Genomic DNA, 16,665 nt, shown 5'->3' with positions numbered 1-16,665 from the left:
GAATTCAATGCTCTCAATTGTGTTGTCAAAAACCTTTGGCAAACAATTAGCAAACAATTGAAAGTTTAGCAAACGAGTCCCCAGATTTGGGGGGGCAATGTTCGACACCAGCAAAATCGGGTGAGGACAGGAATTGGTGTCAGCCGTGGCTCAGTGGGCAGAACTCTTGCCTCTGAGTCAGATGGTTGTGAATTGCGAGTCCCACCCTATTGACTTGGTACAAAAATCTAGGCTGACACTCCTGGGCAGTACTGAGGGAGTATTGCATTATTAAAATAGTCATTTTTTTTAGATGAGACATTAAACCGAGGCCCCACAAGCCTGCTCAGGTGAATGCAAAAGATCCCCTGGCACTATTTTGAAGAAGAGCGGGGGAGTTTTCCCCAGTGTCCTGGCCAATATTTCTCCCTCAACCAACATCACAAAAAACAGATTATTTGGTCATTATCATATTCCTGTTTGTGAGATCTTGCTGGGCGCAAATTGGCCGCTGTGTTTCCTTCATTACAACAGTGACTAAACATTTCAAAAATACTTTATTGGCTGTAAAGAGCTTTGGGACTTCTGGAGGTTGTGAAAGGTGCCGTATAGATGCAAGTCTTTCTTTTGGTTCTGCTGCCACCCCTCACCCCACAGTCCTTCAGCCTGCTAACAGAGATGGGACACACATTTGAGAACAGTAAAATTACTTTCCTGGGAGATTTCAAAAAACCCAAGTGGTTTCGAGTTGGAGTTGGTAGATGTTGTGTGTGACAGCTGCTCCTTAACCCAAATATCAAAAGACACAAGAGGCAATGCCAGTCTTGAGTTGGTATTCGTAGGTGGCCCAGAAAATGTACATGGAATGGAATCTGTAGCACTCTTGGTAGGGGGTGGTTGGGAAGTGGTGAGGGGCCTGGCGAGTGAAGTTTGGCACACTCTGGGAGGCTGAAACACCTAAGACCAACGGCCAAGTATACCATTTTAAAAGGGCTAAATTTAATGAGATGAGGGAACGATTAAAGAAAATAGTTTGGAGTAGGTTGTTCCCTGTTCGTAGAAGACAAGGGGAACACTTTTAAAGGTGTAATGCTGAGCATATAGGATCAAAACCTTTTCAATACCAACAAGTTCAGATTAAACAAGCATGATCGTTGCAAACAAAAGTCAGATAAAGAGGGAAAATAGCTTGGTGAAGTCCTGCAAGAACAAAGGAAAAGGGTCTCACCAAGATGAATATAAGGAAGTACAGAAACATATTAAAATGGTGATCAGAGACGCAAAGAGAGACCTGGAAACTGGCCTGGCAGCTGAAGTTAAGCTTAACGGGAAGACATTCTTTCTGTATCCCAACAGCAGAAGTGTAGTCAGAGAAGAGGTTAAAACCATAAAGATATAAATGTATTTGAAACAGAGGATGAGCACAAAATAGTAAATATTCTGAATAAATATTTCCTCCAAATGTTCAGAAGCAAGACATGAGCAACCCTGTTGAGCAACTTGTCCTCTCCACATAAAGATATTCCAAGTATGATCAATGACCTTATAATAAATGAGAAATCCTAGACAGACCAACAGGATTTAAAATGAATAAACCCCCAAGGGTACATGGTATTTGTTCCAGAATTTGAGAAGCACTGACAGAGCAACTGAAATCCCATAGAACAGTGTCTACAGCAATGAAGCACAAGGCAGCACCAACAATACAGATGGGAAGGAAACAAAAGTTTGTGTAAAGACTTATATAGATAGTATCACAATGATCTCGGCTATATTCTGCAATCACAGTGTCACAGGGGAGAAGACACTACCAATTTCCACCACAACACTGCCTGCTTCAACATGGATAGTCACATGTTTCCGTACTTGTTTTATGAACTTTCTTTTAAGTATACCAACACCATTTCTTTTTATCTCTGTCTTCCTGTCTCTGTCTTTCTCTCTCTCCATCTTTCTCTCACTAACTCTGTTTCTGTCTCGCTCCATCTTTAACTTTCTCTCTCTCTCTCTTTTGTTCTCTCTGTCTCTCTAGCTCTTTTTTCATCTTTCTTTCTCTGGCTCCCTCTATCTCTGTTTCTGTCTCTCTGTCTTTCTCTGTCTACCTCTTTGGCTTCCTCTCCCCCTGGCTCTCTTTCTTTCTCCATCTTGCATTCTCTCTCTGTCTCTGTCTCTCTCTCTGGATCTGTTGCTCTCTGGATCTGTTGCTCTCTGGATCTGTTGCTCTCTGGATCTGTGTCTCTCTCTGGATATGTGTCTCTGGATCTGTGTCTCTCTCTGGATATGTGCCTCTCTCTGGATCTGTGTCCCGCTCTCTCTCTCTCTCTCTGAATCTCCCTGGATCTCTCTCTCTAGATCTCTGTCTCTCTCTGTCTCTCTGTCTCTCTCTCTCCCTGTCTGTCTCTCCCTGGATCTCTCTGTCTCTCTGGATGTCTCTCTCTCTGTCTCTGTCTCTCCCTGGATCTCTCTGTCTCTCTCTGTCTCTGTCTCTCTCTGTCTCTGTCTCTCTCTCTGTCTCTGTCTCTCTCTCTGTCTCTCTCTCTCTCCCTGGATCTCTCTGTCTCTGTCTCTCTGTCTCTGTCTCTCTGTCTCTGTCTCTCTGGATGTCTCTCTCTCTCTCTCTGTCTCTGTCTCTCTGGATGTCTCTCTCTCTCTCTGTCTCTGTCTCTGTCTCTCCCTGGATCTCTCTGTCTCTCTGGATGTCTCTATGGATCTCTCTCTCTACAACCCTCAAATGTCAGCAAGCTGTGGTTAAAAAATAACTTTTATTTGTCCTGAAGTGGCTTAATTGAGGCTAGGCCAAGGCAACAGATATCAGATAAGCAGGCAGCCCCATCAGGCTAGATCATAGCTTTTTATAGATCATAAATCGAAAATTTAAAAGATTAAACTAAGTTGCATATTTCAAAATAATTAAGCAATGGAAAATTGCAAATGCAAACTTTCTTTTTTACATCAGTACCTGAGGTTGATGAGTTGTTTTCTGCTGAGTAGTTAGGATGGGTGAGTCCATTATCCTGCAAAAAAGTATTAAATTATATCCCAAGATTTAATACAGTTTCTACAACACTGTGTGTGTGACAAATCAGGCCTTTCTCTCCCATGGAGACCAAGCCAAAGAATCCATGATCCTTAACATTCTCCTCTTCCCAATGAATAATTTATGCAGGTACATAAATTGAGTCTAATATCCTACTTCACTCAAACCCAGATGCGCCACTGTGGGAAAAGGAAATGTGTCAGACCTGTCCTGGGAGTGTTTGATGGGGACAGTGTAGAGGGAGCTTTACTCCGTATCGAACCCCTGTTTTTTTTCTTCTCCTTATTCTATGTCGAGGGGGCCTTTATTCCTCAGGCCTCCTTTATATACATAATTTTAAAATAACTTTATTAAAACCAGATAAATAAACAAAACTCAAATTAAAATGCCATTCTCGGCGTCGACGATGCACTCCAGTCCCTGCGGTGCCCACCGGTCGCGGAAGGCCTCAAGCATACCGGCGGACACCGCATGCTCCTTCTCCAGGGACACCCGGGTGCGAACGTAACCGCGGAGGAGGGGCAGGCAATCGGGGAGGACGGAACCCCCGACGGCCCGCAACCTGGACCTGTGAATTGCCACCTTGGCCAGGCCCAGGAGCAGACCGACAAGGAGATCCTCCTCCTGGCCCAAGCTCCTCCGCACCGGGTGCCCAAAGATCAGGAGCGTGGGACTGAAGTGCAGCCAGAATTTGAGGAGCAGCCCCTTCAGATACTCAAAGAGGGGCTGCAACCTCGCACACTCCGTATATACGTGGAACACGGACTCGCCCAGGCCGCAGAAAGTACAGGCGGCCTGGGAGTCCGTGAACCTACTTAAAAGTCTATTGCACGGGAGTGCTCTGTGCAGCACCCTCCACCCCAGGTCCCCGATGTAAAGGGGGAAGACTAGAGAGACCTCCATCGGGGTTTCCCCTCGCCGCCAGATGGCAACGCGGACCACCAGGGCGTGTCCGGTCGGCTGCGAGGGCGAGGAAGTGGAGAGTGTGCAGGAGCAGCCCATACAGGAAACCCCTCCGCGCCGATTGGAATGGCACGGAGGGCATTTCCGAGAGGCGGCTCGGGTTGTGCGGGACCGGCTCCCGAGGAGGGTTTCGGGGCCTGGGTCCGATGAGCAGTTCCGTCCGAGCGGCGGTCAGCTTGGCCGGGATCGCTCCGCACTCCCGAGCACCCTCGCCACCCGCAGTGAGGGGCGTCCCGGGGGTTTCGGCTACTCCTCCGCCCGCCGGACCGTCGGAACACCCCGACTGGAGGCGACCATGTTCCAGACTCGGAATAGATCCCGGTAAAAGACAGGCAACTCCCTCAGAGAGGCGCGGCTAACTGACTCCACCGGGAGCTGCGTGTCGTCTTGAAGGCAGTGACACTGGCGGAAAAAATACGTCGCCAGCGCACACCATCTGGGATGACGCTTGACGTACAGGTATCTCTGCAGGGTCGGAAGGCGGAGAGTCGCAGCCTGGGTGCGGACGCACACCAGCGACTGACCGCCCTCCTCAATCGGGAGACTCAGGACCACGGCAGAGACCCAGTGTTTCCTCTTGCCCCAGAAGAAATCGACGAGTTTCTTCTGGATCTTGGTGGCAAATGCAGGGGGCGGGGCCAAAGTGACCAACTGGTACCACAACATGGAGGCCACCAGTTGGTTTATGACCAATGCTCGGCCCCTGTAGGAAAGCATTCGGAGCAGTCCTGTCCAGCGCCCCAGCCGAGCGGTGACTTTCGCCTCCAACTCCTGCCAGTTTGCCAGCCAGGCTTCCTCAGCGGGGCTAAGATGGACTCCCAGATAGAGGAGGTGCATGGTGCTCCACGCAAAAGGTGTCATCTCCTCCGGCAGGGAGTCCACCCGCCACTGACCCACCAGGAGTCCGGAACATTTCTCCCAATTGATCCTCGCGGAGGACGCGGCAGAAAAGGTCTGCTGGCAGTCGCGCATCCTCCGCAGGTCAACGGGATCTGTGATTGCGAGGAGCACGTCGTCGGCATAAGCCGAGAGGACGACCCGCATGGCCGGCTCGTGCAGAGCCAATCCCGTCAACCTCCTGCGAGGCAGGCACAGGAAGGGCTCCACGCAGATGGTATACAATTGGCCGGACATGGGGCATCCCTGACGCACTCCTCTCCCAAAGCGAAGGGGTGCCGTCAAGGACCCGTTAACTTTGACTAGACACTCTGCGGCGGCGTATAAAAGTCGGACACGGGCCACGAAATGCGGCCCGAGTCCGAAAGCGCGCAGAGTCCCGAAAAGGTATTCGTGATCCACACTGTCGAACGCCTTCTCCTGATCGAGGGAGAGAAATCCGACCGACTGACCAGTCCTCTGGGAAAGATGGATCAGGTCCCGGACCAGGTGGATGTTGTCTTGGATGGACCGGCCCGGGACTGTGTAGGACTGGTCGGGGTGGATCATATGGGCCAGCACGGAGCCCAGGCGGGTAGACATAGACCGGGCAAAGATCTTATAATCCGTGCTGAGGAGGGAGACCGGACGCCAGTTTATAAGCAGGTGGAGATCGCCCCTCTTCGGCAGCAGGACGATGACCGCCCTGTGCCACGAGAGGGGCATCTCCCCGGTCGCCAGGCTTTCCCCCAGGACCCGCGCGTAATCGTCCCCCAGGACGTCCCAGAACGCCCTGAGGAACTCCACGGTCAACCCATCCAGCCCTGGGGATTTGCCCCTGGAGAGCTGGTGGAGGGCGCCAGTCAGCTCCGCCAATGTGAGCGGAGCCTCCAATCCTTCGGAACCCTCCGGGCTGACCTGCGGCAGGTCCTCCCACAAAACACTCCGCGCATCCTCGCTGGACGGATCCGGAGAGAACAACGCACTGTAATAAGTATCCATGATGGAGGATCCGTCGTCGGCCAGCAGCTCGACGAGCTGCTTACGGACACCCCGCCATTTTTCCAGCGACTAGAAGAAGGGTGAGGCGCGGTCCAAATCTTCCAGGATCTGGATCCGCGACCTCACGTACGCGCCTCGGGACCCTATGAGCTGCAGGTCCCTCAGCGCGCCCTTCTTCTCTTTGTACGCCTGCCACAGGGCCGGGTCCGCGACGCCATGACCGAGGCGGGACTCCAAGTCGAGCACCTCCCTCTCAAGGCGCCCGTTCTCGGCCTCCCGCCTCTTGGTCGACCCCTTCGCGTACTCCTGACAGAAGACGCGGATGTGAGTCTTGCCCACTTCCCACCATAGCCTCAAGGAGGGGAAGCCCCCCTGCTTCCTTCTCCAGTCGGCCCAGAATCGACAGAACGAGTCCCGAAATCGCTCATCCTCCAGCAGCCGGTTGTTAAAGTGCCAGTACGGGGACCCCGCCCGCGTGCGGAGCGGAGTGAACTCCGCCCACACCAGGTGGTGGTCCGAGCACGGCACCAGCCGCATGGAGGCCGCCGAGACGCGGGAGACGTACGCCTGCGAAAAGTAGAGGCGGTCGATTCGGGACCCTCCTCCTCCAGACCTCCACGTGAAGGCGCTGGAGTCGGGTTGGAGATTCGGCCAGACGTCCACCAAGTTAAGGGAGCTGATCAGTCCCCTCAACTTCTCCACTGACGCTTGGCCGCGCTGGGGACCGGAGCGATCCCCCACCTTGAGGGTGCAGTTAAAATCCCCCCCGAGGATGATGCACTCGCCGCTATCGATGGAGCTCAAGAGAGCGGACACTTCTTCAAAGAAGCGCGCTTGCAACGCGCCGGGCCTGGGCGCGTACACGTTCACAAAGTGGAGTGGCACGCTACCCAGGCGAACGGCGAGGTGGAGCAAGTGGCCCGGCACTAGCTCCTTGACCCCCAAGATCTCCGGCTGAAAAGTTGGGGCCAACAAGATAGCCACCCCACTAGAAATAGGGGTGAGGTGACTCATGTAGACCCCACCCTGCCACTCCAGGAGCCAGGTGGCTTCGTCTCCCGGAACGGTGTGGGTTTCCTGCAGAAAGCTCACCGCGTATCTCCCTTCCCTGTGGACTGAGAGATTGTGAAATCTGCGGTGAGACCCCCTGCTGCCGTTGATGTTGAGGCTGGCTATGGTTATCTTCATGTCAAAGGTACTTAAAACCCGTCACCAACACCTCACTGTGAGGAGGGAGTGGAAGTGCACCTGGCCTTCCACTCCCCCAGCAACCCATTGAGGAACACATTAAACCGGCGCCTCTCAACCAGTTTCACGCCCGTGCGCTTGCCCGCTTTCTTCAGGGCGGCAAGGACGGACTGGATGATCAGCACCAGATTCGTCCAAAGGCCGAGGGCCAACTGAACTTTATCGTGGCAACCCCTGCAAGCCGCGAGGAAATCCCGGAGTTCCGCTTTGGGGATGAGAGGAGATTCGGTGGGAGGCACGAGGGACTCCACCACCTCACTGGCGATGGAATCAAGATCATCCTGCGTGACACACACCGAATCCCCATCCTGCTCCAGGTTGTCACCGCCAGCGGCCGACACATCCACCACACACTGTGGGGCGGACGTCCCAGCCGCGCCAGCTGGTCCCGCCTCCATCACGATCCCACCCCCAGGATCGATGGCGGAGGAGTCCTCTCTGGGTTCTATTGTGAAACTGGAGCCTGTGGGTACCAGCAGCGCAGGACCCCCTCCACCTCCGTCCCCAGGCCAATGAGTGGTCCAGGGGAGACATAAGATCCCGACTCCGGAAATCCAGCAGGAGCCGAGACCAGAGGCGGAGAGAGGAGGCCATCTCCCGCTCCGCCAGCACCCACAGGTCCAGCAGATGGGGCAGCATTCTCAGTTTTCACCAGGTCGGGTGTCTCCTGGTTCGTGGTGGACTCCGGCTGGGAGGGCTGACCCTCTGGGGCGTCGCCCTCCCTTTCATTTAGGGCACCCGACCCAGTAGCAGTGGCGGAATGGGCGGCGTCCCCAGGCTCCCCCATCACAAGCAGGGCCCCACTTACTCCTTCAGGAGGGGCCTCATGTACCGGGGCCTTCCCCTCCCCTCCATCCTGAGGAATAGGGAGCTCCTGCCCGGACTTTGTAGCCTTGGTGGTGGCAGTAGGGGGAACCTGAGGACCCGAAACAGGAGGCAGCTCCCCTCCAACAGATGGGCCCTGCGCCTCTGGGCCCTGTGTTATTTCTGTGGAGGGGTGCCTTCTCCTCTTTTTCCCACTAGGGCGCGGAGGCTCAGAGACCTCCATGTCATCAGAGGCCTCCGCACCCTTTTTTTCCTTTTTAGTCACCCTGGGCCTGAGCCCAGCCCTGGGACAGGTGGATTCCATGGGAATGGGCTTTGGGCTGAGCTCAGGCTCGGGTTGAGTCAATGTGTCCAGGGGACGCGCCTCATGATGTTTCTTTTTTCCCCGCGTCTTCCTTCCGCTCGGACGAAAGCTCCCCTCCCCGCTGGAGGCTGTTAAAACCACAGCCTCCGGAACCGACTGAGCGGTATCTATTGGATGTGTGGGGGGAGTGGGAGGAGGTGCTGTGGAACCACTCTGGGCCGCCGAGGTGGAGCTGGCGGCCGGGAGGTTGAGGCAGTTCTTACGAACATGCCCCACCCCCTTGCAGACTTGGCACCACTCCCCATCCGAGGTCCAGAAGGTAGGCCGTCCCCTGAAACTCTATACCGAAGTGGCCCTCCAAGACCTCCTCCCGCGCCAGCTGCATGAATAGCTGGCGGCGGAAGGAGTACACATGTCGGAGGCTGTGCTCCCGAAGACCGAGCGGGACTGGGCTGATCCCTGACCTCACCTCCCCCAGATGGTGTAGGTGGGGGAGGAGGAGCTCATCAGGAATGAAGGGTGGGACGTTTGACAAGGTTACCCGATGTGCAGTGGCCCCCAGAGGGTCCACTGGCAGGAAAATCCCACCCACTGTGAGCCCCGTACTTAGGGCGAGGAACACAGCCCGCTCGGTCTTCAGGAAGAACACAGCCTTCCCATACATCTTTGAGGCTGCAACAATGGCCGAGGGGCCGACAACCACGGCCATTGCCTTAACACAAGCCTCAATAGTCATATTAGGATGGGTGTAACTCTTCACCCCATGCTTTGATGTTAAGATTTTAAATGGTGACGGGGCCACAGGAGCAGCTGTCGCAGCTGCTGCAGCATAGGAGGGCCCCGCCACCGGAGAGGACTGAGAAGTCATGGGGTAGAAGAGTTACAGGCACTTTGTTGAGAGAAAAAAAAAAGAGCAAATACAATAAATCAGAAAAGAAACACTTAAAGGATGTAGCACAGGGGAAGAGGCTGAGGGAGAGGAAGGCCAGGAGGAATCAGTCTTTGTTGGTATTTTAAAGAAGTCTTGTAGCTGGTCTTCCAGTTGGGAGGGTGGGGTGATGTCTTCACCTGGGTCAGCTGTAAGCTGCCAAGGCACACGCCTCCTTCGATGTTCAGATAAGAGAAGTCTCTTCACCTGGGCAGCTCCAGCTGTCCCAGGCTTAGTAGGTGGGGAGGGAGCTCCCTATCCAAAGATGTTAAACACAGGAGCTCCCTATTGAACAATGCAGCCCCACCCAAGGTCTTCAGGTCTCTTCTTTTCCCCACCCCCAACAATCAATGAAAAAGACTTCAGGATAAAACAAACTCACAAAAGCTTCCAGTTCTTTGCCTTCCTTCCTTTGTTGAAATTTGGAAAAAACTTTTGTTTCAGTTTGAATCTCCCTCTTGCAGCAGTCACACAGCCTGCAGCCTCCAACCTCTGCACACAGCCACAGTCAGCTGCACCTCGTTGATGCACTCAGGCTCCCAAATCAGAGAGCAGCCAATCCCAGTGCTGTACCTGTCCTGGGAGTGTTTGATGGGGGACATTGTAGAGGGAGCTTTACTCTGTATCTAACCCCGTACTGTACCTGTCCTGGGAGTGTTTGATGGGGACAGTGTAAAGGGAGCTTTACTCTGTATCTAACCCCTGTTTTTTTTTCTCTTTTTTTTCTTTTTTTCTTCTTTTTTCCAACCCCGTTTTTTTTTTTTCTTTTTTTTTTCTTTTTTTTTCCTGGGTGTGTTTGATGGGGACAGTGTAAAGGGAGCTTTACTCTGTATCTAACCCCCGTTTTTTTTTCTCCTTTTTTTTCTTTTTTTTTCTTTTTTCCAACCCCGTTTTTTTTTTTTTTTCTCACTGTATCTCACCCCGTGCTGTACCTGTCCTGGGAGTGTTTGATGGGACAATGCCCAAAATAGTACGGCATTACATTCTGCAGAATGCTTTTCTGTTGCATTGCTGAACAGAGAATAAAATCCAATGACCTGATTCTCTGTCTAATACGCATTGCATGAATTATTTTGATTCCATTGAGGTAATGTAGAAAGACCTTGAAACTGACTCATCATTAACCACTGACTGAACTTCTGTGGGGCCAGGGTGGGGACCTGTTGTTTTTTTCAGCCGCAGAACGATCTGAAACTTTGTTAAACATGTACGCACACACAAATAACCTGCACACAAACACACACAAACCCGTATCCATCAACATACATATTCACACACATGCACAAGCATACAGCCACACATATGGAAACAAACGTGCACACAAACAAGAAAGGAAACCTAAGCAGACGTACGATGGTGGTAATTGCCATCTTGTTGGCGGTCTCCAGTGCTTTCTTTGCCTTTTCCCTCTTTTTGATCTTGTCTTGCGTCAATCCAATTAACTTAGCCATGGTATCTCGGAAGAAGTTTTTATTTCCGTAGTAAATGGGAGCATTGTAAGCTACTATCTTCAGACCGGGAATTTCATGGCACTGCAATGGAATGAGAACAGCTGAAGTACTTGGGACAGAATTGACATTCACGAACTGGGCAACAGGAGTGTTAAAGTTAAGCAGCAACATGCCTTGTTAGAACAACATGTTTACGTCCACAGAGAAAGATAAAAAAGTGGAAATGATCGTAGATGGTTGGGCGGGGGTGCCACATCAAAGGTTACAAGCTATAACTAGTGGAGTGCCGCACTCATTCAAAGAAGCTCAGTTGTCCTTTTTGACATCTTATTTCTTTAAACTGGGAAGTGAGCAAGCCTGTATGAAACTCTGCAGCAGCTCCCCAAAGCCTAATATCAATCTGAGAGGGGAATCTGGACATGAACAATTACATAAATCAGGCAGTTGCATCACTACCCGTTATAGGCTCTGCCTCATATTCAGATCTGTTGACATCAGTAGAACTGAATATCAGGCATGTCATATAACAACAACTTATATTTATATAGCACCTTTAAGGTAGTGAAACGTCCCAAGGTACTTCCTAAGGGCGATTATAAAACAAAATTTGACACTGAGTCACATAAGGAGATATTAGGTCAGGCGACCAAAAGCTTGGCCAAAGAGGTAGGTTTTCAAGAAGGAACGTGAGGTGGAGAGGCGGAGAGATGTAGGGAGAGTATTCCAGAGTCTAGGGCCGAGGCAACTGAAGGTGCAGCCGCCAATGGTGGAGCGATTAAAATCAGGGATGCGCCGGAGGCTGGAATGAGGGGAGTGCGGATATCGCGGAGGGTTGTGGGGCTGGAGGAGGTTACAGCGTGTGTGGTGAGGCCATGGAAGGATTTGAAAACAAGGATGAGAAAATGGTCAGGAAAAGCAATCCCGCCTGTTTTGTGTCCGATTTCACCCCACACAGTGATACTGGGCTGTCCAGATCAGGGAAGTTCCAAGTCAGTGCTCACTTAGCTGATCTCAATCAGGCCAAAGGATGCCACAATTGGCTGCAGTGCTCCTGGGCTAGGGAGAAGGGCGGGGGTGGGTAAATCACACAGTGTTCCTGCTTCTGATCACTCGGAGAAACTCCCTGGGTAGGAAAGCACAGCCATGGACTGGCATCCCACCTCTCTCGGGCACCGGTAACTGGTACCTCAACGTACCCATGCCTGACGAGGTGTCCTTTCACTAATTTCAGACTTCTTTTTGATGATGCTATTGAATTGATTGACGGATCACCCCAAAGTCAACGCCATGTATCAATCCAAAGCAACTACCTTGAAACATTGTTCTGTTTGTGAGTGTGTGTGCACATGTCTGTGTGTTATTCGTGCATCTACGTGTATGTATGTCAGGTGAGACCAAGTTTGGGCTCAGTTGTGATGCCCTTATGGTCGAATTGCCTTTTGATACTCACTATTCAGGGTCATATGTGAAAAATGGCCACTTTGATGAGGTACCAGAGGATTCCCAGCGTATTGAAACGACTCCAGTATGAGGCAATTGAGGACAGGAGGGCACATTGAGAGGGCAAAAACATTTCCACTGCTTAAACATTATGATCATAATAGCAAAGACTGTGGGGGGAATGGAACGGCATCATCATCTGTGATTTATGTGCACTGCTTCCCATCAGTGTAGACACTGCTGAATATAGCCTGCTGGCTTGCCTTAGCCCTGACAGTCAGCCAGGGACATGATAGGGCCTTGATGTTGCTATAATTGATAACTTACCATACCATTCTTCTCCACAGGTCTGTAAATCTCTGTGTTTGAGGCTCGGCCCAGCACGGAACATCCAGCACTGTAAAGCCCAGTAAGAAAGGTTAGCAGTGGATGTTTCTGCCGTGGCAACCTGCATCAACAGCACCCCCTGTTGTTAACCTTCACTAATGCAGGGATCAAATAATTTCTTTCAGAAGCAGCTGACGCAGTTCCATTTTGAAGTCACAATACTTGTTAGAAGCAAGTCAGCATTTAGCTTCCAGTATCATAAAGGAATGGAAGATTTGCATTTATCTAGTGCCTTTCAAGACCTCAGGAATCCCAAAGCACTTTACAGGCAATGAGGTACTTCTTGAAGTGTTGTAATGTAGGAAACGTGACAGCCGATCTGCGCACAGCAAGCTCCCACAAACAGCAATACGATAGATTGCTCGATAATCTGTCTCTGTGATGTGTGCTGAGGGATAAATATTGAGCAGAACTCACCTGCTTTTCGATGAGAAGGCAGACGGGGCCTGGATTTAACATTTCATTTGAAATAACAACAACTTATGTTAATATAGCGCCTTTAATGTAATAAAACATTCCAAGGTGCTTCACAGGAGCATTATAAAACAAAATTAGACACCAATCCACATTCTTTTTTTTTCTTCTTAAAAAATCTGTCTCTGTGATGTGTGCTGAGGGATAAATATTGAGCAGAACTCACCTGCTTTTCGATGAGAAGGCAGACGGGGCCTGGATTTAACATTTCATTTGAAATAACAACAACTTATGTTAATATAGCGCCTTTAATGTAATAAAACATTCCAAGGTGCTTCACAGGAGCATTATAAAACAAAATTAGACACCAATCCACATAAGACAATATTAAAGCAGATGGCCAAAAGCTTGGTCAAAGAGGTAGGTTTTAAGGAGTGTTTTCAATGAGGAAAGAGAGGTGGAGAGAGGTTGGGAGTGCATTCCAGAGCTTAGTGCCTAGGCAACTGAAGGCATGGCCGCCAATGGTGGAGCGATTAAAATCAGAGATGCACAAGACAGCAGAATTAGGGGAGTGCAGATATCTTGGAGGGTTGTGGGGCTGGAGGAGGTTACAGAGATAGGGAGGGGCGAGGCCATGGAGGGATCTGAAAACGAGAATGAGAATTTTAAAACCAAGATGTTGCTTAACCGGGAGCCAATGTAGGTCAGCGAGCACAGGGGTGATAGGGGAACGGGACTTGGTGTGAGTTAGGACACGGGCAGCAGAGATTTGGATGATCTCAAGTTTACGGAGGGTAGAATGTGGGAGACCAGCCAGGAGTGTGTTAGAATAGTCAAGTCTAGAGGTAACAAAGGCATGGATGAGGGTTTCAGCAGCAGATGAGCTGAGACAGGGACAAAGTTGGGCGATGTTACGGAGGTTGAAATAGGCGGTCCTAGTGATGGCATGAATATGTGGTCAGAAGCTCATCTTGAGGTCAAATATGACACCAAGGCTTTGAACAGTCTGGTTTAGTCTCAGACTGTTGCCAGGGAGCGGGATGGATTCGGTCGCGAGAGAATGGAGTTTGGAACAGGGACTGAAGAAAATGGCTTCAGTCTTCCTAATGTTCAATTAGAGGAAATTTCTGCTGATCCAGTACTGGATGTTGGACAAGCAGTCTGATAATTTACCAACAGTGGGGGGAATCGAGAGAAGTGATGGTGAGGTAGAGCTGAGTGTCGTCTGCGTACATGTGAAAACTAACACTGTGCTTTCAGATGATATCGCCGAGGGGCAGCATGTCGATGAGAAATAGGAGGGGACCAAGGATAGATCCTTGGGGGACAACAGAGGTAACGGTGTGGGAGCAGGAAGAGAAGTCAGATGGATTATGCTCATAAGCAGCGGCTCCGTGGCTGACTCTAGCTCTTGATAGTCACTCCTCGTAGATGAAATATCGTACCATGGAGGTATAGTCCATAATGAATTCGAATGAGGTGGAAAAATTATGATAACATATATGATAGAAATGAAGGTGAGGTGATCTCACACTAACCTTCCCTGTTATTGATCTACGTGTTCTGAAGAGTGCCAGTTTTTCTTTTACATTTATCAGACTCTCTTATAATTCATTGAGCAGCTGTGACTGAATAGCTAGTGCTTTCAATTCCAAAGGAGTGAATTCATCACCCTTTTGCAATATTTATCATTGCAACCCATCAGTGTTCAGTCTATTAGTCAAAGTCCAAGTCAAAGCTGATTTTGTCTTACTGCTTCAAATTACAAGCATCAGCCATAGTTCAGTGGGTGACACTCTCTTATCTGAGTTTAAAAGTGGTGGGTTCAAGTTCCTTTCCAGAGACTTGAGCACATAATCTAGGCTGACACTTGCAATGCCGTAGTGAGGGAGTGCTGCACTTCAGGTGAGATGTTAAACTGAGGCCCCATTTGCCCCCAGAGGTGGGTGTGAAAGATCCCATGGCACTATTTTTAAGAAGAGCAGGGGAGTTCTCCCTGGTGTACTGGCCAATAGTCATCCCTCAATCAACATCACCAAAAAAAAAGTATCTGGTTATTATCACATTGCTGTTTGTGGGATCTTGCTGTGCACAAATTGGCTGCCACATTTCCTGCATTACAACAGTGACTGCACTTCAAAAGTACTTCATTGGCTGTAAAGCGCTTTGTGGCATCCTGAGGTTATGAACGGCGCTATATAAATGCAAGCCTTTCTTTCCAGATGTTTCCAAAGTAGTTTTTTATTTAAATAAGACGCATGTGCCACGCATGATTAAAATTATTCTGTAAATTTTAAGGGTGGCAGTACATCACAACACAGTTCAAATCCCCGTATTAAACCCTACCTAATCGTTGAGATTTACAAAGAAACTCAATGAGACTGGGCTGCCTGAGCTGCTGAGTATTTCCAGCCGATTTTGTTTGCATTTCAGATTTCCAGCATCTGCAGTATTTTGTGTCTTCCATCTGAAATTTGGAGCCAGTTAAATGCAACAGCAAGGAAATGCAATTGGAATGATGCAGGCATAAACATTCCGCTGCAGTGCTGGTCATTTCCCATTCCAAGCGAAACCACAACGAGTGCATAGAGCTGGAAATTTGGTAGGGAAGCGGAAGGTGGAATGGGCAGACAGACCTTGACCAGTATGATTGCCATCCTGCAGTGTGAATGCAGCTTTGATACGATCCAGGCACATTAACACAGCGTTGTTTCTGTGGCGGCGCAGAACTCCATAGAATCTTAGAACCATGGGAAGATGTATGGCACAGAAGGAGGCCGTTTGGCCCATCATGTTTGTGCCAGCTCAAAAAGTTATCCCATTTTCCACCTCTTCGTCTGTGGCCTTGTGGGTTGCAACACTTCACGTGCATATCTAAGTACTTTTCAAATGCAATGAGGGTTTCTACCTCCACCACCCTTTCAGGCAGTGAGTTCCAGATCCCCACCACCCATCTGGGTGAAAACATTACTCCCTAACTCCCCTCTAATCCTTCCAACAATTATTTTAAAGTACACAAGACAGGTGACACTTGTACAAGATGGAAGCTCCGATTGGTGTTCATAAGAGGAGTTAATAGGGTAGATAGAGAGAAATTATTTCCTCTGGTGGGAGAGTCCACAACAAGGAGGCATAACCTTAAAAATTAGAGCCAGGCCGTTCAGGGGCGATGTCAGGAAGCACTTCTTCACACAAAGGAGAGTGGAAATCTGGAACTCTCTCTTCCAAAAAGCTGCTGAGGATGCGGGGTTGGTGGAAGGTGGGGGAGGGGGTGTCAATTGAAAATTTCAAAACTGAGGGGTTTTTTGTTGGGTAAGGGGATTAAGGGTTACTGAACCAAGGCGGGTAGAAGGCAGATACAGATCAGCCATGATCTCATTGAATGGTGGAACAGGCTTGAGGGGCTGAACGGCCTCCTCCTGTTCCAATGTTCCAATTAGAGCAGAATGGAGCAAAATAATTTGGAAACAAAACTTCATTCCAATCACATCTCTTTGGTCTTCTATCCTCCATTTCAGTTATTATTAAGACATTGAAGAGGGAAGAAAGGAGACATTTCTTTATGCAGAGTTATTGTTACAGGGAGTGGTTAAGGCAGCCTTTCAGGGAAAATTGGATGAATATTTAAAGCAGGAGACAGGGGGCTGGTTTTGTATTGTTCTCACAAAAAGCCAGGAGGATGGACTGAATGATCTTTTCTGCATTTTTACCTCTATGGTTCTAATGAGAACTTCTATGAAGACCCATAGATCTGTGACTCTTGTTAATAACTCTCACAATGTGTCATGTACTCTGCCAGGTGTATCATGAC

General features: G+C 49.8%; 1 protein-coding gene across 7 annotated transcripts in view; it reads right to left on the bottom strand.

Annotated features, from left to right (window-relative positions):
• Positions 1-16,665, bottom strand: part of slc26a10 (solute carrier family 26 member 10) — a 249,493-nt gene that overhangs the window by 173,788 nt on the left and 59,040 nt on the right. For all 7 annotated transcript variants that reach the window (XM_068024699.1, XM_068024694.1, XM_068024698.1 and 4 more), the window contains 3 exons: positions 12,381-12,450; positions 10,515-10,694; positions 2,939-2,993 (listed from right to left, as the gene is read on the bottom strand). In XM_068024699.1, coding sequence (XP_067880800.1) covers positions 2,939-2,993; positions 10,515-10,694; positions 12,381-12,450 — 305 coding nt within the window. The remainder of the gene's footprint in view (positions 1-2,938; positions 2,994-10,514; positions 10,695-12,380; positions 12,451-16,665) is intronic.

Source organism: Heterodontus francisci, chromosome X (genome assembly GCF_036365525.1).
Source record: "Heterodontus francisci isolate sHetFra1 chromosome X, sHetFra1.hap1, whole genome shotgun sequence".
Lineage (NCBI taxonomy): Eukaryota > Metazoa > Chordata > Chondrichthyes > Heterodontiformes > Heterodontidae > Heterodontus > Heterodontus francisci.
The sequence above is the reverse complement of the archived record's forward strand: the minus strand, read 5'-3'. Positions and strand labels throughout refer to the sequence as shown.